This window comes from Erythranthe guttata, chromosome 6, assembly GCF_056151865.1.
Source record: "Erythranthe guttata isolate IM_541 chromosome 6, IM_541, whole genome shotgun sequence".
Lineage (NCBI taxonomy): Eukaryota > Viridiplantae > Streptophyta > Magnoliopsida > Lamiales > Phrymaceae > Erythranthe > Erythranthe guttata.
The window spans coordinates 16,934,632-16,960,479 of record NC_142538.1 but is presented as its reverse complement, the minus strand read 5'-3'; the positions used below and the strand labels follow the sequence as shown (position 1 = coordinate 16,960,479).

At 36.8% G+C, this 25,848-nt stretch overlaps 4 protein-coding genes across 4 annotated transcripts; 1 reads left to right on the top strand and 3 right to left on the bottom strand.

Annotated features, from left to right (window-relative positions):
• Nucleotides 1-291: 291 nt before the first annotated feature.
• LOC105955688 (Duplicated homeodomain-like superfamily protein) lies at nucleotides 292-9,394 on the top strand. Its single transcript, XM_012979469.2, has 4 exons — nucleotides 292-1,064; nucleotides 1,594-2,514; nucleotides 4,510-5,631; nucleotides 6,002-9,394. Exons 1-4 carry the CDS (start codon nucleotides 812-814, stop codon nucleotides 8,929-8,931), a joined length of 5,226 nt encoding a protein of 1,741 aa, XP_012834923.2. The 5' UTR covers nucleotides 292-811; the 3' UTR covers nucleotides 8,932-9,394.
• A 629-nt stretch (nucleotides 9,395-10,023) lies between these two features.
• Nucleotides 10,024-14,561, bottom strand: LOC105955689 (Pseudouridine synthase family protein). The gene is made up of 13 exons (XM_012979470.2): nucleotides 14,407-14,561; nucleotides 14,268-14,325; nucleotides 14,110-14,184; nucleotides 13,833-13,923; nucleotides 13,402-13,549; nucleotides 12,560-12,647; nucleotides 12,282-12,366; nucleotides 12,041-12,116; nucleotides 11,889-11,956; nucleotides 11,568-11,637; nucleotides 10,808-10,886; nucleotides 10,383-10,476; nucleotides 10,024-10,214 (listed from the first exon to the last, which is right to left on the bottom strand). Exons 1-13 carry the CDS (start codon nucleotides 14,483-14,485, stop codon nucleotides 10,152-10,154), a joined length of 1,074 nt encoding a protein of 357 aa, XP_012834924.1. The 5' UTR covers nucleotides 14,486-14,561; the 3' UTR covers nucleotides 10,024-10,151.
• Nucleotides 14,562-15,088: 527 nt separating this feature from the next.
• On the bottom strand, nucleotides 15,089-17,643 carry LOC105955690 (uncharacterized). The gene is made up of 4 exons (XM_012979471.2): nucleotides 17,296-17,643; nucleotides 16,642-16,795; nucleotides 15,977-16,270; nucleotides 15,089-15,878 (listed from the first exon to the last, which is right to left on the bottom strand). Exons 2-4 carry the CDS (start codon nucleotides 16,774-16,776, stop codon nucleotides 15,294-15,296), a joined length of 1,014 nt encoding a protein of 337 aa, XP_012834925.1. The 5' UTR covers nucleotides 16,777-16,795; nucleotides 17,296-17,643; the 3' UTR covers nucleotides 15,089-15,293.
• A 3,538-nt stretch (nucleotides 17,644-21,181) lies between these two features.
• On the bottom strand, nucleotides 21,182-24,882 carry LOC105955693 (Transcription initiation factor IIF, beta subunit). The gene is made up of 6 exons (XM_012979475.2): nucleotides 24,513-24,882; nucleotides 22,977-23,085; nucleotides 22,232-22,362; nucleotides 22,052-22,126; nucleotides 21,781-21,924; nucleotides 21,182-21,570 (listed from the first exon to the last, which is right to left on the bottom strand). Exons 1-6 carry the CDS (start codon nucleotides 24,789-24,791, stop codon nucleotides 21,454-21,456), a joined length of 855 nt encoding a protein of 284 aa, XP_012834929.1. The 5' UTR covers nucleotides 24,792-24,882; the 3' UTR covers nucleotides 21,182-21,453.
• Nucleotides 24,883-25,848: the final 966 nt, after the last annotated feature.

Below are 25,848 nucleotides of genomic sequence, written 5' to 3'. Positions count from 1 at the left end.
ATAGTTTGAAAATTAATTTTCATTAAATTTAATTGTGTTTATATATATAATAGAAAACAACCTTATGTTACAAATATAAAAGAAAAAGTGAGACATGTATTACAAAATCTACAATTCTTAAAAAAAAAGAAAAAAAATTATTAATTAGTGGTATTCATCACGGTACAACTCCTCAAATCACACAATGCCACGTGTCAAACTCTAGAAAATCTTTTCTTGTAGTAGCATATTCCACCCCCCACCCCCACCCCCACACACAATAACACCACCCCCACTTCTTCTCACCTCATCACAATGGAAAAAATATTAAAAAAACAAAAAAAATAAAAATAAAAATAAAAAATAAAAATAATAATAAAAAAAAGATAGAGAGAGAGAGAGAGGAAGAGAGAGAAAAAAAAACCCCTCTTTCTTCTGTCACTTCTCTCTCTTCTTCTCTTTCCTTTTTCCCCCCTTTGTCTCTTATCACTTCACTTCTCCTACCCCCAAAGATTTTCATTTCCTTTCCTTTAATTTTTTTTTCCAATTCCCCCCACAAAATCAAGAAGAAAAAAAGATTAAAGAAAAAAAAAGAGAGAGAAAACCCATATAATTTTATTCCTTTCTTCTTCGTTCCTCACAGCTTTGAAACCCTAATTTTTTTTTTTGATTTTGATTTTGATTTTGCCCACCATAAATTAATTAATAGCATCCCGTTGTTTGACCCAGCGCACAAGTGTTGTTTCTGGATGAAATTAAAAGAGGAGGCGGCGGCGTAAGGAGGAGACCCAGAAGAAGCAGGTTGATTTAGGAGGATAAAATTAGTTATTTGATGCCGCCGGAGCAGGTGCCTTGGGATCGGAGAGATTTTCGGAAGCACGAGAGATCCGGGTCTGACCCGCGCTTTGGTGGTGGAGGATTCGGCGGCGGCGGCGGCGGAGGAGGAGGAGGACCCGATAGATGGCGGGAGCAGCACCATCATCCACACGCGCCGCCGCCGCACCCGCCGCCTTATCAGACCCACCACAACCATCAGCAGCAGCGCTGGTATTCGGATTTTCGCTCGTCTCGCCCTATTCCTCCTGGTGAGTTGTCAATTGAGTTTTTCAATCTATTTTTTTTCAATTGAGCGCTGGAATTTTTTTTCTCATTAGAATTAAAAAAGTTTTTGGTAATGGAGATTGCGTTCTCGTTCTTGTTGAGACGATTCTGAAAGTTTCTTTTTTTTTTTTTACTTTTTATTTATTTATTTCATGTGATTCAAAGTGGGCCGAAGATTTTGTATGTATTTGAGGGTAAACAGTTTTCTTTCAGTGAGTAGGTTATAAGTGAAAAGCTTTTCACGTTGTTATTGCCCGTCTAATTTCTTGAAAGTAGGCATGGGGACCATGTTTTTCGGCCATAATTTGTGCAGATCTGTTATTTTTTTGTAAAATCTACAGTGTTGATGTTGCTGTACAGATCCGTGTCTGTTCAGCCTTTCTTGCCCCTTAGAATATGTGAACCTGTAACTACTGAAATTATTCTAAAATTGCAAGATTTACTGTGTGCGAATGCTTTTTTTGATTGCTCTCCAACCCTATTATTGGGTTTGGAATTTTTTTTTTGGTGAAGGTCAACATAAGCAGGGTGGTTGGCACATGTATCCTGATGAGTCTGGTCATGGATTTATGCCTTTTGGGTCCAGATATGGTGACAGAAACCTAGATGATGATAACTTTCGACCTTTTGCCTCTCGCGGCGAAGGAAATGGAAGGTATCTTAGAAACAGCAGGGAAAACAGGGCATCCTTTAGCCAGAAAGACTGGAGATCTCCCTCTTCAGAACCTGCTGCATCGTCCAGTGGTCCTGGCAGACCTACCATCGAGGTTAATAATCAGAAGTCTGTAGAGAATAACCAAACATCCCATAACAATGACAGCAAGAGCAATGACTCCTCTCACCTTCTTCCGGATTCCTTACCAGGTCAATCTCAACCTCTCGTAAAAGAGAAGCATGAGAAGGACGATGACATTGCTGATGTAACGGCCAGCTCAGGTCAGAAAAACGAGAGAGAAAATGGGCAGGAATCGGTAGATTGGAAGCCTCTGAAGTGGACGCGCTCAGGAAGTATGCCTTCAAGAAGTCCTGGTGTCGCCCATTCTAATAGCTCCAAGGGTGTTGTAGTTGACCCTGTTGAGATAGTGGCTGAGTTGCAGCATAAGAATGTGAAACCTATTCAATCTCCTGCTGCTTTTTGTGCTGTCTCCACTGCTCCAGCTCCAGCTCCAGCTCCAGCTCCATTGGATGAGAACATTTCTAGGAAGAAGCCTCGTCTTGGATGGGGTGAGGGTCTAGCAAAGTATGAGAAGAAGAAAGTTGAAGGCCCTGAAGATATTGAGACAGAGTATGGACTGGTTGTTAGTGTTAGCAATCCAGAAACTGTAAAGTCTCCCTCTGTTAACCTGCTTGACAAGAGCCCTAGAGGAGTTGCAAGTTCGTCAGATTGTGCCTCACCTGCTACTCCGTCTTCGGTCGCTTGTAGTTCATCACCAGGTAATATATCAGATACCCTGCTAAGCATTTTACCATTTTTTTCTGTTCTCTGTTTTTTGGCAGTTACCTATTTGTCCATTTATTTCTTGTAGTTTTGTTCCCCTCAGCTTTCAAGAGAGCAATAATTCTGATACACCTAGCCGTCTTGCAATCTGATTTTCTGCTATATATTAAAGAAATTCCTTTCTTGTACAACAAAATTAACATGTTTATTTGTTTTAAAATCTTATATACATGTCATCAGAAAGAACAAATTTCTGCCATGTTACGGTGTACTCGTCCTTATGTAAAGGAGGCAGCTAGTTGTAATGGTATCATTTTCCAATAAATTTTCTATGGTTCTTTTTGGCTTTCCTTTCACATTGAACTGGTGATACCAATGCATGTAAAACAAGCTACCACAAGGAGGCTTTATTCTGGGTTAGATGGCAAAATATGAATTAGGATTCTATTATTTGGAACTCTTACCTTTGTAACTCCTTGCTTCTTTAGAATGTGGACTCGATCTAAACAGAAGTGGGACTTATCCTTTATGGTTTCATGCCTGCGATATTACAATTGTTGCCTCCAATGATCTTGTACGCGTTGAAGGTACATTGAATTACAGAGAACTTGAGAGCCACTAGGGAATTGTTATCCGAAGATTTTTGATGGATAGAACTACTTATCACTTATCAATTATAGATGATATTTAGAGATTGATTTACTTAACTGAAAGTAAGACATATACATCCATACCCAACTTTTGATCACTGAACAACTGGCAGCATCTTGGCCAGACACCCCTTTTTTTCTAGTGGCCATCTTGCTTTGTTTTTGGATCGAGTTTCAGAAACAAGCTGTCTTTGGTCATAGGTTAATCACTTGTTGCTTTGTGTTGACTCCATAGAGTACTTAAATTAGTAAATATTTTGATGACTACAGTCACTCAACGACTACTCATCTAAGTTCTTATCGCAAAAGAAATGATGAATTAGGATTCCGCAAATTCAATGCAACTGTACACTAGTGGCGCAAAGAAAGGAAAGCCTTCAAGTTTTAATGCCTGGATCACAATTTCAACACCATAAATATGAATTTGACCGGTCTCATTGTTTTGAAGATTAGTTTGACCCAAAAAACCCGTGTGTTTATGTTGAGAACATCATATTTTGCTCTTGCAATGTTTTTGTGAAGTTATCAACAATTGATTTTGTTTTACATGGAAAGGCTAGTATACCATGAAAAAAATCTTGTTTTAGCATGTTAAATAAAAGAAGGGTTTTTGGAAGACTTGGTTGCATATTATTTCTTAAACAAACTCAAACATGGATTTCTTTGTGGAAAAGAAACTGCGTATATATCATTTATTAATTGGCGTATATGAGTCTCTCTGTTTGTTGTTTCGAGAAAACTTGAACTGAACTTAGTGTAAAATATTATGGTGTATTTAAATGTGTTTTAGATTCTTTTTGTTGGTTTGTCATCCTTGTAAAATCTTTCTTGCTGGAGTGTTGTCTGAACTTCCAATAAACTTGGTTGCAAATATTTGAAAATTAGGCAGAAACATGCTAATTTGGCTATTTCTTGTTTAGTATTCTAGTCCATCATGAAACTTAGAGATTATTTGCTTCTGTGCCGGAAGAGCACGAGGACTGTTATAGGCTGTTATGATAAAGAAACAATCAGTTGCTTCAATAGTTATCGCCTTGGGCTGCAGGTAATACACGTGGCACAATTTGAGCCCCCTCTTGCCATTAACATTATTTTTGCTCTTGTGCTGGTGGTGGTTCAGAGTTGTAGATTACTTTAATTGATGCTTGATCAACCTTCTTGGGGTTTTCACTGATATTCTAGAGGAAAGCTGATTGTTCTCCTGTATTTCACTAAAACATATATTTGTTGCACTGTGACGAAATTAAGATTGAGTGCAGGTTGCGTCATCAGTAAAATTGCTTGTTTTTCCCTCCGAATGCAATTTTTTGCTTCTCATTTCATGTTCTTTTAATCTTACAGGTATTGAGGAGAAAGAATCCGTCACGGCTGCAAAGGTTGATCATGATACCACAAGCTTGAGCTGTTCACCTAATATTATGTCCCAGACTAACTATGAGGGACCAACTTTTAATTTAGAAAACTTGGATCTCACATCTATTGACAAACTGAGCACCTTAATTAATGAATTTCTGCAGTCCGACGATCCGAGTTCTGTAGAAACAGGTTATGTACAAACCATCTCAATGAACAAGTTGTTGGTATGGAAAGTCGACATTTTAAAAGCACTTGAGGTGACTGAATCAGAGATAGATTCGCTTGAAACTGAGCTCAAGTCATTGATAGCTGAACCTAGAAGTTTCTGTGCTCAGCCTGTTACTTCCAGCTTGCTACCGGAAGACTGCCATTTGAAACCTGGTGAAGAGCAAGTTACTGATTCCAGTTTTACTGTTGGATCTGCTCCATTGCAGGTTGTTTTACCTGGAGACATGACTGTTGAGAATATGCCTGCTGGACTGGACGACGAGCATGTGGCGGTGAAAGACGAGGAGATTGATAGTCCAGGCAGTGCCACGTCTAAATTAGTTGAGGTGTTGCCTTCTGTGGAAGAAACTGTTCCTTCTGTCACTGCAGAATGTGGGGAGGAACTGATGAATTTGGATAATGATCCCAGTAACTCAGGGACATGTTTAGAATACGGTCTCAGCGATGAGGATAACGCTTGTCGTATTGTGATTAATTTTGAAAATCTTGGCAAGGTTGGCTGTGTGCTATGTGATATGGGTCATATTTATAAATCTGTATTGGCTTCCAATAAAGATTCTATGCATGAGGCTTTCCAGGAGTTGAATAAGTTATTGCCGGCACAACAATGTCTTTTTGATATTCCGACTGCATCCGGTGTCTCTTCTTCTCAAAGTGATTTGTCAGTAATAAAGGAGAGGTTTCTGATGAGGAAGCGGACCTTGCAATTCAAGCAGAAGGTTATTACCCTCAAGTTTAAGGTGTTTCAGCATTTCTGGAAAGAAGGTCGCATAGTTTCTATTAGGAAACTTCGAGGGAAGTCTCACAAGAAGTTTGATCAAAGTCGGACTGGATATAAAAAGAATCGCTATTCCAGTCGATCCAAATTCTTTTGTTCTGGTAAGCAATTATCTATTTCTTATTTTCCTGTTGTGTTTTTTCTTTCTCCCTCCCTTTCTCCCCGTAAGTGTTACCCGCATTCATTTCGTTTGCAATGATGATGATGTATACTTGCTGCCAGTGCTCTAGCTTCCAACCATGATAAAACAAACTACAATTTTTGAAATGGGACTGGAGACAGATCTCTGTAAGGGGGGAAATAGCCACAGCCATAATAGTGATTAGTGAAATTTGAATTTTGAAATGATTTTACAGTTACCGTGACCTCCTTACATTTGCTTCTAACTGATGTATATATGGGATTCAAAATTGATTTTGTGTAGGCCAATATTTCCTGATATTTCACAAATTATGTCTTATTATTTTGCAGCTGGGAGTCCCAGAACAGTGTCTGCGGAAGAAGTAATCGACTTTGTTAATAGGTTGTTGTCGGAGTCACCATTCAAGCTCTGTCGGAATACTTTAAGGATGCCGGCATTGATTTTGGATAAGGAGATAAAGATGTCAAGGTTTATCTCAAATAATGGTTTGGTGGAAGATCCTTGTGCTGCTGAAAAAGGAAGATCTTTCAGCAATCCGTGGTCGGCTGAAGAGAGGGAAATTTTCATTGATAATCTTGCTATTTATGGGAAAGATTTTAAGAAGATTGCATCTTTTCTGGCCCACAAAACAATAGCAGACTGCATCGAGTTTTATTATAAGAATCACAAATCGGAATGCTTTGAGAGAGCTAGAAAGAAGCCAGATTTTGCTAAGCAAAGTAAATCTCAGTCCACCACGTACTTGGTCGGAACAGGGAAAAGATGGAATCGTGAGGCAAATGCTGCTTCTCTTGATTTACTTGGTGAAGCTTCTATGATGGCGGCTAATGTAAATGATGGCATAGATATTCAGCAGAAATGCACATCTAGGATCTTCTTTGGTGGGTCTAGTTCTCAGAAAGCGCCAAGGGTTGATGATGGTCCATTGCAGAGATCAAATAGTCTGGATATGTACAGCAATGAAACTGTAGCTGCTGATGTGTTGGCTGGTATTTGTGGTTCCCTGTCATCTGAGGCTATGAGTTCTTGCATCACGAGTTCTGTTGACCCTGCTGCTGATGGGCAACAAGATTGGAAGTCCCAAAGAGTCAGTTCTTGCGTAAAACGGCCTCTGACCCCTGATGTTACACAGAATATTGATGATGAGTGCTCGGACGAGAGCTGTTGGGAGATGGAATCTGCCGATTGGACTGATGAGGAGAAATCTATCTTCGTTCAGGCCGTGTCAACTTATGGCAAGGATTTTGCAATGCTCTCGCAGTCTGTCAGAACAAGATCGAGTGACCAGTGCAAGATATTCTTTAGTAAGGCTAGGAAGTGTCTTGGATTGGATCAGATTCAGCCTGAAGGTGGCAATGCTGTCTCTGCGGATATTAATGGAGGTGGCAGTGACACTGAAGATGCATGTGTTGTGCAGACAGGGTCCGTTGTTTGCGATGATGCAGAATGCAAGATGGAAGAGGATCTCCCCCCTCCTAACATGAAGTCTTCTCATGAATCTGGTATGGCAGGAACTCATGATTTAAAGCCTGATTTCAAGTTATGTGAGGAAAATACCCAACCATGTGCCACCGCTGATTCTATGGCAGCTGAACTTGTTTCACAGAATTTGTCGATGGGTGATAGTCAGGTCAATGATAATGCGAATAGCAGAGAACGTAATGGTGAATGTAGATCTGTGCTGGAAAATAGAACCTTGGTTTTATCCTCTAATACAGAACCAGTACGAGTTGAAGAGGGAAATGATCTTGGCCGGCTTAATGGATCAAATGAGGCGGCATTGCCTGAGGTTTCTAATGGGCGTCCTTGTGAAGAGAATGACGGACACGGGCTTATCTTACCTTTAGATAATTTGGACAATAGGAAAGTTGAAGACAGAGTTGCTGATTCTAGTGAAGCGACTGCTCTAAACTGTGCAGCACGTGAGATGAAGTCTGAGCCCCAACTGGCGGCTGGGAATGGACGTCACCCTTCTGTTGATAGCCAAAAAGGGGCTGACCTTGAAACAACCAGTTCTGTAGAAAAGTCTCATGTCATCCCATTGCGACAGAATGGTCACTTTGCATTGGTGGATTCATCGACGTTGTTTTCTGTTCCCATCAAGTATCAAAGACACTCGAGTACTAATGCTCTATCAAGTGTTGGTGCTAACGGGATAAGTGAAAAGCATTCTCAGAAATTTTCTAAGAAAGGTGATTACCAGCAGCAGCAGCAAAGTTTGAGCCACTCACTATCCGATCCTGTTGAGTCCTCCCAGATTCTCAGGGGTTACCCCGTTCCGGTGCAAACTGTGAAGGAGATAAATGGGGATCTTAATTGGAAAAAACATGTCTTGCATCAAAATGTCTCAAAGTCGGAAGGAAAATTGCATTCAGATCGGCATACAGATTTCTCCCTTCAGAAATGTTCTAGTAGTTCAAGAAATCAGAGTGGCATTGTCCAGGCGACATTTCCAATCAAAGAACAGAGCAGGAATGATTCTAGACCCCGATCGGGTAGCTCATCCGACGTGGATAAGCCTTCCAGGAGTGGTGATGTGAAGTTGTTTGGTAAAATCATAATCTCTTCCCAAGACAAAGCTAGTTCTCGTCTGCAAGAAAACGGTGATAGTAACGGTCCGCAGCATAAATCGGGTAGCCAGTCACTGAACCTGAAATTCGGCAGTGATCACAAGGTCAACATTGATTCTTCTCAGTCGAAATTCGATTACAGTAACTACCTTGGCTCCGATAATATTGCGCTTAGGGGCTTTGAATATACAGGCTTCCCTCCTTTGCCCGATTCTACTCTCTTGTTGAACAAATATCCTGCTGCATTTAGAAACCACCATTCTATTATGCCAACGGTGAAATTGGAGCAGCAGCCGCATTTACATGGACTCATTGGCAATCACCACCATCCCCCATTGAATGCCGTATCTGTTTATCCGAGTGGAGATTTGCAGCAGCCTTTTACAATGGATATGAAGAAGCAGACACAACAAGATGTATTGTACTCTGAGATGCAGATAAGAAACGGGTTTGATGTAATGCAACAACAGCAAGGAAGAGGGGGTATGGTTGGAATTAATGTTGTGGGTAGAGGAGGGGGAGGGGTTGTTGTTGGAGGGCAGTGTTCGTCTGGCGTTTCTGATCCTGTGACAGCCATTAAAATGCACTATGCTAAAGCTCAGAATTTTAGTATACAGGCAGGAAATGTAATTAGAGAGGATGATAATAATAATAGTACATGGAGAAGCAGTGGGGATGTAGGCAGGTAGCAGAAAGTGAAGAGAGAAGGCGCCATCTTCTCAGTGGCAAGTTTTCTTCGTAATTCTTGTCGCGTTTGTATTATATAGTTTTTGTTGAGTAAGAAGTTGATAGAGAGCAGCAGTTGAACAAGTTTTAGAATCCGTATTTTTGTTTTTTTGTTCAGAAAATTTCTAGATCTTGTAATATTTGCAGGAGATTTGTATTTGTTGTATTTGTTGATGGAAAATACCCAAAAAAAGAAGAAAAAAGAGAGCTACCCTATCCTGTTGGAATTTCTGTTCGGGTGCGCGTATAGTGGTGTTCGACGATCTATATGAAGAGCTTCGCTAACTCTCTCTCTCTCTCTCTCTCTCTCTCTCTCTCTCTCTCTCTCTCTCTCTCTCTCACAGGTGTTTGTTTGATTCTCTCTTTCTTGCATATTTTTTTGCAAGGATTGATTTGTTGTTAATACAGAGGATTGACTTTAGTCAACTGGGATTTAAGCTTCTTAAGCTATGGAAACAGGTGCTGCGTGTGAAATTTGGTACAACAGGTGAATTACCAGTAAATAATTCCATAAAACAAAACAACCTGTGTCTATAGTTATATCATATGTTACTCTTTAATTTAATTATTATTTATTTTAATTTTCTAACTTGCAATAAGTTAATTTTAATTTATTCCCATGTTGTGTGGCATGTGTTTGTTAGGTTGGAATTGTTAGTAGGTTGGATTGGAGTGATGAGTTTGTAACGAGTATTTCAACTTTGGTGGTACACCAAAACGTGACCACTTGTTTTTTTATGAGTATTAATTACCAAATGGATGGGACTCTCTCTCTCTCTCTCTCTCTCTCTCTCTCTATATATATATATATATATATGTAACTTGGTCAACTCACCTACTTCATGCTCATCTCTTAATTCTTCTCTCTCTCTCACACACGCACACACACATATTATATAATAATATTTGAATGAATGAATAATTGTACTAAATAGAACAAGTGGATGATTAAAAAAAGTTCTCCATCTTATCTTTTTCTCATGAAATTCGGCTTTTCGACGACATGATTCCGTTGAAATTTTGCCAAAAAAGCATAAATATAATGTGGAAAAATATGCAGTAAAGCAATGTGTATAAATTTTGGACCTTTGCATAAATATAATTTTACAAAAATAACAAAAAAAGAAGAAAGAAAGCAAGCACAATAAAAACTAAATTTATCAAACAAAAGTCGTAAAGGACACTAGTCAATTACGTCTACCGTCCGTCGTAGAATAGATGGTAGAGGAGCAGTGATTTCAATTATCTGCAAAAATGGAACATATATGTAAATTTTCGACTTAATTACCTATTTCTCCTTAAATCACATTATCACGATATTATCCGAATAAAATCACGCCTTTTTAAAAACAATAGATAAACGAAAAGCATATATCAAGAAGTATAATATGTAGGAATGTAATTGTATACGTACCTCATTAGATACAGGGTGCGTAAACAGTACACGATGTGCATGCAAATGGTATCCGCAATCTCCAGGAACAGGTTTTTCAGGCCTCTCATATCCTCTGAAACGTAAACAAAAAGAAATAAATAAATAAATTAGAAAAAAAGAACTGTCAGCTAATCATCAGCAGTTCTATTCTATGACCAATTTTAAGCTATTTGAGACTATATTAACTCACGAGTTCATGTAAATTTTTGGGGTTCAAGTTGCATAAATCAACATTTATACTGATGAAGAGCATATGCTGGTAATTTCTTCAGTTAGTTTCGTCAGTTGTAAGTGAATAACAAACTAGGTAATGTCATGAAGGAAGTATAGCAGCTAAAGAAGATATGATCCGTATGATAATAGCAAATAAGAATGATTATATAATTTAGAATATCATTCTATACCCGTCTTCAGCGAAACTTTGATCTACAAGTTCATGATCGGAGCACTTTGGTTGTCCACCTGTGCTATAAAGAGGATCACCTGATACGCAGCAAGACATAATTAGAACATGACTATTGCAAGAAGAAAACAAATATTTGCACTTCAAAAGATGTAAAATTTTCATTACAAATAGAACTTCGCTTTTACTTTTTGTGACATATGGTTCTTGAAAATTTAGAAAATCTTCATGCATACATAAACTCAAAAACTTTAGTGCGGTAAAAAAAGTTTTTCAACATGATTTCTCAAAATCGTTTTGAAAAAATTCTAGATTACTAATTCACATGAAAAGAGTACTGTAGAAATAATGTCTTTTGTTGTAAAGAAGCTGCCAATGGTTAGTTGCTAAAAGAATCCTGAAAAAACAGGTACATGACAAACAACTGTAAATGTTTCATCAATCAATGTGGGTGCGAGCCTGTAGTTTCACAACAGATTGATTTTACAGAAATGCTTGAGATCGAACTATAAGGATGATATAATATCATGAACTTGATCATTTAAGACAAGTAACGTACGTATTAAGGCTATTATGTTCATGTTGACTGGCGGAATCAAGAGGGAGGATCATACAATAACTAAATAACACAAAGTAGCAACTTTTTCAGTGCAAGCAGAACTCTATGAACTCTTTGAAACTTTGAACTCTTTCATCTACCTCATAACCTTTTTTCAACATAAACGTACATATATCATGAGAAGAAGAATTTTCAAACTTACCTATCAGTGGATGCCCAATGAAAGAAAGATGAATGCGTATTTGGTGTGGCCTCCCAGATTGAATTTCAACCTAACATACAATATTGTACTGAATCAAGACTATACGTAGAAAAGAAGTTGCAAATAAAGCGAGTAGTTATGTAATGGTCAAATACTCCACGATATATCCAGAATCGACATAAGGCATATGAAATCTAACAGAAGAACTTTCTTGCGGATGGAACAATAATACTAGCATTTTTTATTATCCTAACAGACAAATTATCAGGTACAGATAAATAAAGAGCTTATGATTAGTAATGTCCTATGTAATCACTAAACCTGGACCAATGTGGAATTGTTCAGCATGTTTCTCTCCAAAACAACTACTTTGCTCCAAGCAGGTTTCCCTGAACAATAGAATGGTAGAATATGAATAACCAGCCAATAATGTTAGAAAAGTAACGTCTGATAATTGATAACATTTACAAAACCTGAAGGTGAGGCAACATACAACCCATTGGCAACTCCAGGATATTTGACCAGCCCAATGGGTTGATCGATGACAACCTGTCAAGAAATAAAGTAATGTATGAAAATAAGAAACGATATGGAAACTGAAATGATGCCCACTGGTTACTCATGTATGACCAATTTGTTTGATACGGAAAATTGACGAATCTACATAAAGAAAGAAAGACGAAATAGGGGAACAAAAAGAACAGTAGTTATTACCTCATCCTCAATGATTATCCCACTTGCTAGGGCTCGATATAGTTTTGTTATATTTCTTGTTGATTTCTGCTGTTGATCATTTTCCCTGTAAGAAAATTGTATCAGCGGCACGTATGTAATACAAGAGCCATGTGAGCATCGATGTGGAAACTTGTTTGGGTTCCAAACTGAAAACACAAAAAAGTATTGATTCTTTTATATGACATCATCCATGACAATGAGTCTAGAGTAAATGGGTGATGATAAAAGCAAATTATCAAATAGCTGTTTTCACTCACCTACATACCCCAACAACTGATGTCCCATCAGCAAAAAATGCTGCCAGACGAGATTTTGCGAGCTTCGTTTTTGCACAAAGTAGTATTCCTAGTGGCACAAAAGGATACGAAAAGGTGCAACTTTTATGTGATCTTGAGAAATATCGAGTTCCATGAAGAGTAAAATAGCATCTTACCAGCAGAAAGCAATTTACAAAGTAAAGGAAGATTTACATTTATCAACTAAAAAAGAGAGAATTAAGGCTTTCCGTCTAATATCAACAACCTACTTACTATCTGAACTCCGACCTCTGCCATCCAAGATTAACAAAAAGTTCATATCCATATAATGATGCAATACGCATTTAAAGTCATGATTTCATTGGCACAGTAAAGGTTTTTGCTTTCCTCTACTCGAGTGTGCCTAGGTCTGTAGGCTTATATCCAAGAGAAAAACACACTTATCAAGGACCTATATATGTATGATCTTTTATACACCCTTCTTTTACAAACTAAATTAGCTTCTGGATTGAGAATAGTATTACAATGAAAGAACTTTATGCGAAAGAAAGAGAAAACCTTTCACCTTGTTTTCCAGATTCAAAATTGAATAAGTGCACAATGCATACAAGATCTATGTCTGACCACCTTCAACCACCTCTCTCTTTGGATGATAAAGCAGGTGATAGAAAGTCTAACTTTTGGAAAAAATATTTCAAAAAAAAAACAGCAAAAAGAATTTTCAGGAAAAAAGTGAAGGGTAGCCTAAATAGTATAATCAGAATACATCCTGATTAACTGTCATTTGAATTTATAGATACAGAAATAACTTTGAGATTTAGCTGCTGTACATAAAGACTAACCTGATGTGCCTCTTCCAAGCCGATGAACTGGAACAGGATGAGGCTCTTGGCATCCGCCTGCATGTCGTTGGAGCTGTGTCAAGACAGTTCGCTGCTGGAATAACCCTCCAGGTAGAACTTGTAATCCCGAGGGTTTATTCAAAGCAATCTGGATGGACAAATAAAAATTAAAATTCAACTAAAAGCATTTATCATCAATATACATTGATTAAGTGGATATGTTAAGTGGCCATTGTAGTTGACATTTCTTCGATTTTGTTCCTTCATTTTGAATATATCATAATATTTTTTTTCTTTTGTCAATTAGTTCAATACAGAAATTTAAGTAGGAGGAGAATATTTAACCTTAGTGATGGTTGAGATAATAAAAAAGATCTACGGTTTTCCCCGATTACTAAAGAAAGCATTCAAATTCAACTTTATTTATTTACCACATCGTCATCCTCGTATAGAATTTCCACCAAGTGTGGAGCATCCGGCTCTTTCCAAGGAAGCCGATGATAAACTAATTCTGCACCTCCCCTACCATAAAACAGAAACAATACTCAATCAGAACCAAACTAACAATAGTATTCCTACAAGCATCTCAACACAATTTTCATCCCTACATTTAATTACAATAATACAATATCTTTTTCCCCCCTTTTTTTGATATGTGAATTGCATTAACAGTTAATTATCAAGTGACATAAATCTCAAACAAAAAACCTGAGAATTGTATTGGGATCGGTCACAACACCGCCATTGACAGTTATCTGCTTATTGTGAATTCTCTGCAACCAACTACTCAACAATCAGCGCACAATAAAAAAAATAAAAATTCCCATAATTAGGTTTCTTTCAGTAAATTTAATTTAATTCGTTACCCGTGTAAAGGGGCTGAACTCTGGTACTTTCTAGAGTAGAATTCAATCAGTGTCGCACCTGAAAAAAAAAAAAAAAAAAAACGAGAAATATTACTGGACATAAAATTATCAATTTTGTGTGAGGCGGCGAGAGGCGTACCGTCATCGGAGGGGCGGAGGAGGTCACGGTAGTATATGCCGTCGTTGAATTCCGGCCAGGGATCGCCGAACGAGACCATTTTCTTCTAGTAAAAAGTTGGGGTTTCCGTTGAGAGAAAAAAATGAGGGGAGGGAAGCATTAATCATCTCTCTACTAATTTAAAACGAAGCCAAGTAGCGACTTTAATTATTGGGTAAATTACAAACACCCCCTGAGGTGTGGTCAATTTACAAAACAACCCCTCTTGTTTGGATAATTATATCCATCCCTCAACTATGATTTTTTCTTACACCTCCACCCTTATGGTGTCAAATTCAATATAATCATCTAGATTTACGTGGAATGTGCTCTAGTTTGTACTCGTTTTGTGTAAAAATAGAGTTTCTGATGCACCACGATCTGATATATACAAGCCGAAAAACACATATTATGATCATCTTCCCTCAAAATGTAGAGTTCGAATGGGATAAAACGGGTACAAAAGTGATAATATTCCATATAATCTCGAATGGGATAAAACGAGTTCGTTTTTTAGCGACACATTTTTTTTACTGTAGTAGTCGTCAATTCATTCATTCATGGAGGAGATATAAACTTTTGAAATTATTGTTAGAATTATTATTTTGAAAAGCTGAACAAACACGAATTCATTTCGTGAAAAGAATAAAAACCAAACCAAACATTGATGAAGTATTGTTTTAATTGAAATTCATCTGCACATGTTTTCCAACCCTAAAAAAGATTGAAGATAAACTATAAAAAAACACTCTTTAATTCTCATTACAAATCAAGAACTATTTTAAATCATCAATTACATAATACATATATATAAGTACAACAAAATCAATCCCTCATTTATTCAATTATTTTTTTTTTAAATAATAAAATCAGCTTACGACGAGGGCACTCGCAGACGATTCCAACCCAATTTCGAAACCTGCACTCTCACCACAACCACCACCATCAACCGCCGCCGCCGATTTTTTTCCGGCAGAAACCGTCAGAAGGCGATGCCTCTCCGCCCGAGAACCGATAACCTGACCCAAAATCGAAGCTCCGATAGTAAAAGCCATGGCGGACTTTGGCATCAGAACCGATTTCCGGAGCATAGCTATGAACGGTACAGCCGCGTGCACTGCAACAAACCACGACGGAGAGAATTTCTCAGTGTGCTCTCTCCAAACTCCCAACGGTATATTTGCCGCCATGCCCAAAACTCCGATCACGAGTACTTTTGCAGGGAGGGGCTGAGGGCGGAGATTCTTGGCGAACGCGGTTTTCGATAGGGCAGCTCGGGCAGCTACTATGGCTGGCGGGCAGACGTATTTGACACCTGGCGGTGGCTGGAGCGCCTTTGCTACCAGAGGGATGACGTGGCTTACGGCTCGGTAGGATTTCGCGATCGGGCAGTTTCCCGTTTGGAACCACTCGTTGCTCATTGCTTCGTGTTTTGAATTATTATTATTATCTCCCTGTTTTTTCGAACATAAATATTATTATCAGATCGAGTTTTTATTAACAACGTAATTAATTAATGCGAGAATACGTTGGACGAATTTGATTTAATTACCTTTGAAGAAGATTCCTTTTTCGAGGGATTCGGTTTCTTCTTTGAATTCTTCCACTTCTCGGAGAACGCATCGAATCCAAAAGCTCCTCCGAATGAAGATAAGCTGATGGTAGCTGCCTTTGCAGCCAACGGATTGAATCGAGCCGTTAGTGATTCGGAAGAAGAAGACTTTTCGGTGCGTGGCGTTGACCTTCCGTAAAGTGGGACAACACCGTTTTGGCCATGGAAAAGTTTGAAAGCCATGTCGAAATTTGGACCATCCTCAAAAATAGGACCCTTTTTCTCCCTTATTACCTGAAAAAAAAAAGGTTTTCGTCAATAACGAAAAATACGATACTTCTAATTTAGCTAAACCTCATTATTAATGCAGTCGGGACTGGGGAAATTCTATTAATTTAGCGAATTAGTAAACTATCGAGTTAATAATTTAATACGTTTTCACCGAGTCAGGACCGAGAGAAACTAATATTTAATCGAGGTTATTAATTTATCGAGGTTCTGTTGTATATATATATATATATATATATATATATATATATATATATATATATATATATATATATTATATATATATATATATATATATATATATATATATATATATATATATATATATATATATATATATATATATATATATATATATATGCAAAGACGAAACTTACGGGCATGGGGAAAGCCATTGCTTTGGAGAAGGAGAAGTTAGTGGGCTCGTTAATGTTCTGCAAAAACGGACACTTGACAATGTCCTGATTAAATGTCGACGAATCCACGTTCGAGTTCCCCAAGAAACAATCCATCCTAGATGAATAAATTAATCTGCACAAATACGAAACAAAATTCAAAGGATTACACTCTCGTTTAAAGCTCAAACTAATCGATTTTTAGAGCTCCGAATACGGATCTTATCGTTATAAAAGCCGACGAATCAAGGTATAACAACAAGCACCATCAAATCAAAGGATAACCAATCATTCAAAAGTATTCCAAACCAAATTGAAATTATTCTCATCAAAACTATATATGAAATTATAATCCCTTGTAACCAAATTCTTTAAACCCACATCAGCTCAAATTAAAATCTCAAAGAAACTACGGAAAACCCAGCAAAGTATTTACAGAAAACCCCAAATGAGTACCATTCAAGAATTAGAATTACAGCTCAAATTAAAAAAATAAAATTAATGCAAACCCATAATATTTTCAAAAAAACATGAATGGAAATTCATCATTAAAAACAATTGAAAACGCAGAACCAACCCCCACCAATCAGAAATCGGTAAAAAATGCAGGAACCAAAGAAAGGGAAGATCAATTACCTAATAAAGCAATGCTTCAATGGGGTTGGTTAACCGATCAAAAAACCTCCAGCAAAAAATGGGTTTTTTAGTGAGAGAAACAAGGAGTAGAGTTGGTGGTAAGATGAGAGAGAGAGAGAGAGAGAGAGAGAGAGAGAGAGAGAGTGGGGTGGGAAGAAAATGTACAGAAAGTTAGGTATCTTTTAGAGAGAGAGAGAGAGGCGACCACATCAACGCCACAAGCCACAAATACAAGGTAAGAGGGGTGGGTGCATGCCGAACGCCTACTTTGATTTTTTGGCAATTTATTTATTATTTAATGAATTTTGGAAGATTTCTTCTTCTTGTTCTTCCCCACGTTTCTTGAATGGGGAATCATTCTTGGGTCAATTATTATAGTCTGGCTGTTTTTAGTAAATTTTGCATTTTGCACCCTGTAAATAGAATCTTTTGGACATTGCTACCTGAATAAATAGAAACTAACAGTTCACACCCTTAAAATTATTGAGGTTTTTTTTTTTTTTTTTTTTCTTTTGATAAATAAAAAATTGGGGCTTTAAGATATAGGTACAAAACTTATTAGAACTAAATGACAAGTCTAACTAAACATTTGATTCACATCCTTTATACATTTCATTCCAAAAATGCCCCCACATACAAAAAATGAAATATACACCAAATAATATTTAAACTGCATTTATAATTTTTTTCATTCTGCATTTAACATTTTTATTTTCGCATCTAGCATTTTTTTATTTTTTTTTTCGTAGAACATTTTTTTTTTGCATTTTCGTATTTTTTTCTTTTTTCTACATAATATTAAAAATTGTGATTTTTTAACTTTTTTTTCAGCCGTAGTCTTCTATATAAACCCGTAGGAAACCATAGTAGTCCGTAGTCATGTATAGACTCGTAGAAAATTGTAGTAATCCATAGTCACGTATTCTCAAAACCCTAATTCCTCCTTTGAACCCTAGCCGTCAGACACCATAGACACCCATAGATACTCATAGACATCTATAGACATGAAGTCTCCTCCTTTGAACCCTAGCCGTCAGACACCATAGACACCCATAGATACTCATAGACATCTATAGACATGAAGTCGAAAAATCTTAGATCTGTCCCACCAAACCGTAGATCTCCTCCACCAAACCCTAGATATGTGACGCCAACATCACCACGCCGCTAAAAATGCCACAAAACCCCACCCACGCTGCCATAACCCCCCACAACGTCGAGCACCACCGACACCATCCCCCAGCCCCCGAGCGCCGCCCCCCACCGCCGCCCTCATGACCAACCCGCCACAGAGCCACCGCCGCCGCCCCAGAGCCGCCGCCGCCATCACCATCAATCCCCCCATGCCACCCCCTCCAACATCATAGTCGCACAACGTTGAGCACCACCGACACCATCCCCAGCCCCGAGCGCCGCTCTCATGACCAACGCCGCTCACCGCTGTCGCCGGCCCAAAGCCGCCGCCCGCCATCACCATCCCTCCCCCCATGCCACCGCCTCCAACATCATAGTCGATTCCATCGTCACAACCACCACCCCCTCTCAAATCATGAGATGGAGTGTAGCGAGAGATATCTTGAGATTGAGAGAAATAAATCGAGAGAGCGAGACAGAGAAAGCCAGAGAGAGAGAGCGAGACAGAAAGACGAGAGAAAGAAGAAGAATAAAGAGGAAAAATAGATCTGAGAAGAAACGTGAATATGTGGGTTATAAGATTTAGGGTGCAAGGGCAAGATAAGGATTAAAAAAAATTAAGGATGTGAGTCATATATTATTTCAATATAGGGATTTAATTAAAAAATTGGATTTAGACTTGTCATTTAGTTCAAATTAGGTTTCGTACGAGGGACTCCTATCATATTACCCCTAAAAAAGTTATTGAGGTTGACTCTTTGAATATTTCAAGAAATGGGAAATTTGGTAGAAGGCCCTCGTAATATAATTGTATTGCTATACGAACATCAATTTGTTTTTTTTTGTTTTTTTAGTTTTTATGTATGTATGTAAGCTATAAAACTTGAGTATATTGAATTGTGGTTCCTCGTATAGGCGTCACCAAATGCGGGTAGTCGTGGGGATCCATTGGTTCGATTGAGAACTTAACTGATGATTAAGCTCTCGATCAGATGCTCGATTAGCATATCGTGGAGTGTAGGATTTGTAGGTTATGATTCGTACTTCTGGTGAAATATTTTTAACACGAAAAGAAGAAAAAAAAAGATGTCTTTAACAGGAAAAAATGTTTTGGAAAATATGAAGAAAAATTAGTGATGGAGAATTTTTGATAAATAGGTGTTGTAAATCTATAGTTTCTATTATCCAATAAGATCATTAATGAAGTTACGGTTATCAATATGGACGATCAACATCCCGATTTAGAGGTAAAAATAGCTATTTTGACCCAAAAAAAAAAAACTTAGAGATTCGGGCTACAAAGCCCGAAACAAAAGAACACAATTTAGTCGCAGTCTGTATTTTTGGTCAAAGACTTTTAACCCAAAAAAAGAAGAGTTGTTCTAATATGAAAGAATTTTAGTGATGAAAGGACTTGTAAATAAATTACTACTTTATTTTATTTGGAGATAAATTATTGAAGTACAGTTATAGATAGGGGTGCAAGTTGGAACGGAAATTCCGATTTCCGCCGGTTCCGATCCGAAAAGTTCCGATTTTGGAACAAGTTTTTTCATTCCGATTTCCGAAATTCCGATTTCCGATTTTTTCCGATTTTTTTGGATTGGAATTGGAATTATATAAAAAAAAATTGGAATTTCCGATTTCCGATCCGATTATTTCCGAAATTAATTCCGAAAAAAATCCGATTTTTTTCCAAAAAATACATCTTTGAGTAATATATATATATATATATATATATATATATATATATATATATATATATATATATATATATATATATATATATTATACTTATTTTACATTATTTAGTTGTATTTATTCTTTATGGGCCATGTCACCTAAAAAAGCCCTAGTTTATTTTATGTAAAACCCTAGTTTTACGTTTATTATTTCTTGTGCAAAGCTAAAGAGTTTATTTAATTTTTGCTAGAAGTTTTATTGGATATTATGATGTCGTTTATTTTTATTTATTTTTTGAATTGAAATTTGGTAGTTATTTTTATCGACGTGGATGTTTTTGTTTTTAGCAAATTATGAAATTTTCAGCGAAGTTTCGAAATTTTAATACTTATATCATTTCCGAAAAATTTCCGAAATTCCGAAATTTCCGGGCCTTTTGGAATTGGAATGAATTTTTAGATTCCGAAAATTTTGGAATTGGAATTGGAATTGATTTTGTACTTCCGAAATTTTTTGGAAATATTCCAAAAAGGCTAATTCCGATCCGATCCTTCCGACTTTCAGCCCTAGTTATAGAGCAGAGTGACTAACGCATCATAAGGAGATTATAATAAAAATAAATAAATAAATCAGCCACATGAAACATGCATCATGCCTTTGAATGAATTGGATAGTTGAATAGTCAAAATGCTAATTCAATCCATCCAACCAAACATGTATATCAATATATCCTTCCATAATGCATTAGTCAACTTACGTCTCCTTTGATCGGGAAGATTAGTCATAATTAACTAAATAATTGAACACTATTTAATGTTTTGGTATCCCTAATAATTTATCGGGTCAATCTGCAAATATTATATTATTATAATTTATCTTGCCTTCTAAACATATTTTTTTATCGAATTATCGAATATTAAATAGTATAATTGGATTTTATTAGATTATTTAATTTTATGTTGATTAATCTTGACAACCAAACAAGGACTTTTATAAATGTTCTTTGCATGCCATGCCAGTGAAGAGCAATTAAATAAGACCCAAATTGTGTTAGTTTAGCAGCAAAATAAGTCAGCAAAAGTGGTGTTTACTAGTGGGCACGTATATTAACGAACGAGTCAACACGGTATTGAGTTGGGTAAACTAATATATCCACTATCCAACCTAATACCACAAAGTAAACATGCCTTTAATTCCATCAAACATAGTATTACTAGATCACTAATCAAAAAAAGAAAAGAAAAAAAAACACTAAATTCTCGAGTTAAGTGGTTAATGCTGTGCGACGACGAACTATTTCCAGCAAAAAAAAAAATTATCTTCAAAATCTTGAATTATATACTATGTATCTGGTTTGTCCTCTGATCTTCGATATTCAGGTTTCAGCTCATACGATCCTTGGTTGGCTCCCTTGTTGTTGTATACACACAGAAGCTTCAGCATATCTTTAAGAAATTGCTGCCATGTAAATCGATATATAGACACGTATAAGTACATTCGTCCGTGCCAATATTCTTTCCCAACAAACGACACAATAAACACGAGTAAAATGTATTTCAGTGATTTTTTGCGGTAATTTTACGGCCAAATTTTAGTATCATTACAAAGTTGCCTTCGAGCATCATCATAAGGGAGAACATGATATATATATATATATATATGACATACCTCAGGCTGATCGGTCTTCTGAACCAGTTGTTTCAGTGTCCAATTTGGTTGTTGCTCAAAGAGCTTAAACATGATCTTCTCCATTTCTTCAGGGTCTCGTCTTGTTCGTTTCGTTTCTGATCCCTTTGCTGGAGCTTTCTTTTCCTATTCATCACATATAACACCACATTTCATAAGTAAACACGGTTAATTATGTACATTCATCAACAAATATAATCAGCTCCACTAATATTTTTATTTAAAATCGGAAGACAACGATGAAGTGAAGTACCACTGCTACAGAGGACTTCATATCAAACATTCCAGGCATGGGCCTCATTCGCATTCCACTATCGTTATCAATGATCTGCATAAGATTCGAAACAAGTCGAAAACAGAGGATATATTATACGCATCAACAAAACTAGGTCATGATTATTCCTTGCCCAAGGGAAAGAAGGCAATAAACCACCTTTATTTGTCTAGTTTTAGTCGAATATTTATTTGTCCTCTCTCTGCAGAGTTTTGCATAGTCATCAATATTCTCATTGTGAGGCTTCATGTCGAATTTATGGTAGATTTTTCCCTCCACCGAAGGTTTCCCTACAAAAGCATAGATTTGGTTCAGGTCTCGATAAAGAGCATCATGTGAAGAAATAATCCAACGTTAAATACATTAGCTAGCGACTATATACCAGCTAAAAAATGTTTATAGTTTCGGAGTTGATATTTTGGTGTAGTTTAATAGTCCGAGCATGATAAAATTTCCAAGAAAGTAAAAGAAAGATTATCGAAGAGGTGAGCTTATGCTGAAGGCATATCAACACTATCAAAGTTTTTTTCTAAATGCAACTAATTACATCTCAAAAGATATTGCGACTCGTTTTCCTAATAAGACAGACTACATAAAACACAGTAAGGCTCTTAAGATGAACATAGCAGCAACATAGAAAAATGTGAAGTATTTGCAAACTCATCAACGAGCAAGAAACGCTTTACAAGACTATAACAGAGGAATTCTGAATTTGAGATTCATCTATAAAATACTAAAAGCTAAAATGTAACCACAAATATGATGTCCTCGGTCCCGACTGAAATCCATGACCTTTCAACTGATAGGAAAAATATATCTAAATTTATAATGAATCATCACTGCAACAAAATAAATAAATGATATATTCGTTTAATGCACAAACAGTGTAATAACACAGTCTGACCTTGGGGTACCACCGAAAGAACAGACATAGGAACAAAATCCGTGGACATGTCCATCGAGTAGCGCCTTGGCATGTTACTGTTTGCATTCCCGGCTAACTCCATTGTAAACTGATGATGATGATGAATTCAACGATTCATGAAAATGGAAAAGAAAAAAAAAGAGTTGAAGATTGAAAGAGTTAAAGTAAGAACTTCCAAAAAAGAAAAACAATTGTACTTCATTGGTTCTACTTAACTTGGAATATATGATTAAACAAGCAAAGAATGCCATGCACTACTACAGATGATGCTATACATATAAAAAGTAGAAAATGATATACAAAGCTTCAAATAAACAATGAATTTTTTCATTAACAAAGTATGTTCTAAAGGGGAAACAGTGTAAAAATACTCGACTTTCCCTTTTCAACTATTTGGATGGAAGGTCCTAGTTCCCAATTGCTAAGATTCCAACTATTTGGCGTCATACGAAAACCTATCAAACTAATAGAAGAAAAATACGAACTCTGCCACAGTCTCCTACAAACACCATTTTCTTTGAATTTCTAATCCACTAAAAAGATCAGCGGGACAAGCATGAAGGGTGAACCGATTCATTTGATAAACTACAGAAACCACAATCTGGATATACATGAATAACATTAAGAAGTGACAAAATCTTAGACTTCACCTACACGCTCAAGGTAGAGAGAAAACGAACAAGTCTTTTCAATTGCAAATTACATCCATCATTTTTATGTATCGAATTAGCTGATGGCGTTTAAACATGAAAACAAGGTTGCTTCAAAGGCAAGTCGAATTTAAGAAATTGCATCCCGTGAAATATGTTCACCTCCCAGCCCATAGTCCCAAAGCAATAGCCATGAAACAGATGCAACCAATATAATGTATATCCACAAACATTCGTGCATATAAACTCGAGAATAGCTCCCTCAATCCACTCTTTGCACAATAAGATGCGTTTGAGGATGCGTTTTGCAATGTGGTCATACAGTGATACAGATGAATGAATGAATGATTATGAAACAAAACAGAGTTAACGGTGCACTATATACCTACCGGAAAACATACCACCTAAATGCACACCCACGCAATAATGTCCAAATCACTCTTTAATTCTATCTCTCTAATAGAGCAAATTCAACTGGAAATAGTGAAATGGCATCATTTTTTCTCCACTGTTCAAGTCGCCTCGTTTCGAAAATAGGGCATAAATTCACAGATTTTCCAACCATAAGAGGCACAACACATATTATTCCTGAAATATACATCAAAAAATTTCAATATAGGGGCCAATTATAGTTCAATTAAGCGAAACATAAACAATTAAAATAAATCATGCATGCAAAATCAGACGCTCTGGAAACAAGAAATGGCAATTCAACAAACAAAGACCACAAGAAATAATTCACCCCCAAAAATCGGAGTCGGGGAAATCAAAATCGAGAAACGGAAGCAGAATGCGATACGTCAGCGCATATCTACATACAAAAAAATCCAGCGTATATAGGACTGGTATAAAACGTGTATTATACCTGGGTGGAGGAACCGTCGTCGTTAGGGAGTAGCGGATCGATGGATACGATAACCTTGCCGACGATCTGTCCGGCCTCGGCGTCGGAGGAGAACGGCGGCGGAGGCTGGTGCTGGTTGTTCTGCATGGCGCGTGAGACGACAGGAGGGCATTTCATCAGCCACACGTGCCGCTCCGCCTTGCTCGTATCCAAGTGGATATTGTCGCTGGTTGAAGTCGCCGCCGCCGCCGCCGCCGCCGGAGCAGCATTTTTGGCCTCGTGATTAGGTTTCTCCGCCATGAGGTGGTGGGGGTGGTTTTCGCTGTGAGAATTATTTGTACTTCGATTCCGAGCAGAGTGTGGGTGGGGGAAATGCTATTGTACGCACCCGTGGACGTAAAGTTAAATTACGAAAAAATCCTTTATGTTTGAATGATTATAATTTATAACCACTTCCAACTATGAATTTTCTTATACGTCGAATTTAGTGGAATCTTTTAGATTATGTGGAATATTCTCCAGTTTGTACTTATTTTATTCTAATCGAGTTCCACATTTCGAAACAAGATGATCATAAGATGCGTCTCTCTTACTCTTAACTTGTATATATCAGATTGTGGAGCATTAGAAACTGCATTTTTGCACAAAACGGATACAAACTATAGAACATTCCACGGAATCTAGAAGATTATGTTAAATTTGTCACCGTAAAAGTTGACGCGTAAAAATATCATAGTTGATGGATGATTGTAATTATCTAAATATAATGAATTTTTTTTCGTAATTTGATCTCACCTCAGGGGCGACCGTAATTAACCCTTATTAGTTATTACTATATTATTTAACCACATAGTGTGTATGGCATATGATTTCATTCTTTCTATAATTAATTCTTGTCAATATGTAATTATCGTATTTTAAATAAATCAGTTGTATATGATATTAATTATTAAATCAAATTTGATAAATTCAAATATTTACGTTAGGATATATAGTTTAGCTTCTAAACTATTCGATGACGTAGATACTTCAACTTTGACGGACGATTTTTTACTGAACTTTTAAGTTGTTAAAAAAAGTTTTAAGTTATATATATTCGCAAAAGCCAAAACAAAATGATTTTTCTGTTGATGACTCGATATACTATAAATTATTTTAAAATGACATATTTAATTTAGTTCTTTGGTTTGATAATTGTAGAAATACATAAGAATGTAAATATGACAGAGCGATATAGTACAAAATTATAAACTTCAAGTGGCTTAAGATAAAAATAACCAAATTTTATATTAGTTACAACATAAATCTTATTTTAAATAATTGTAGGATTCTCTATCGCATATGAAAATGCATTTTT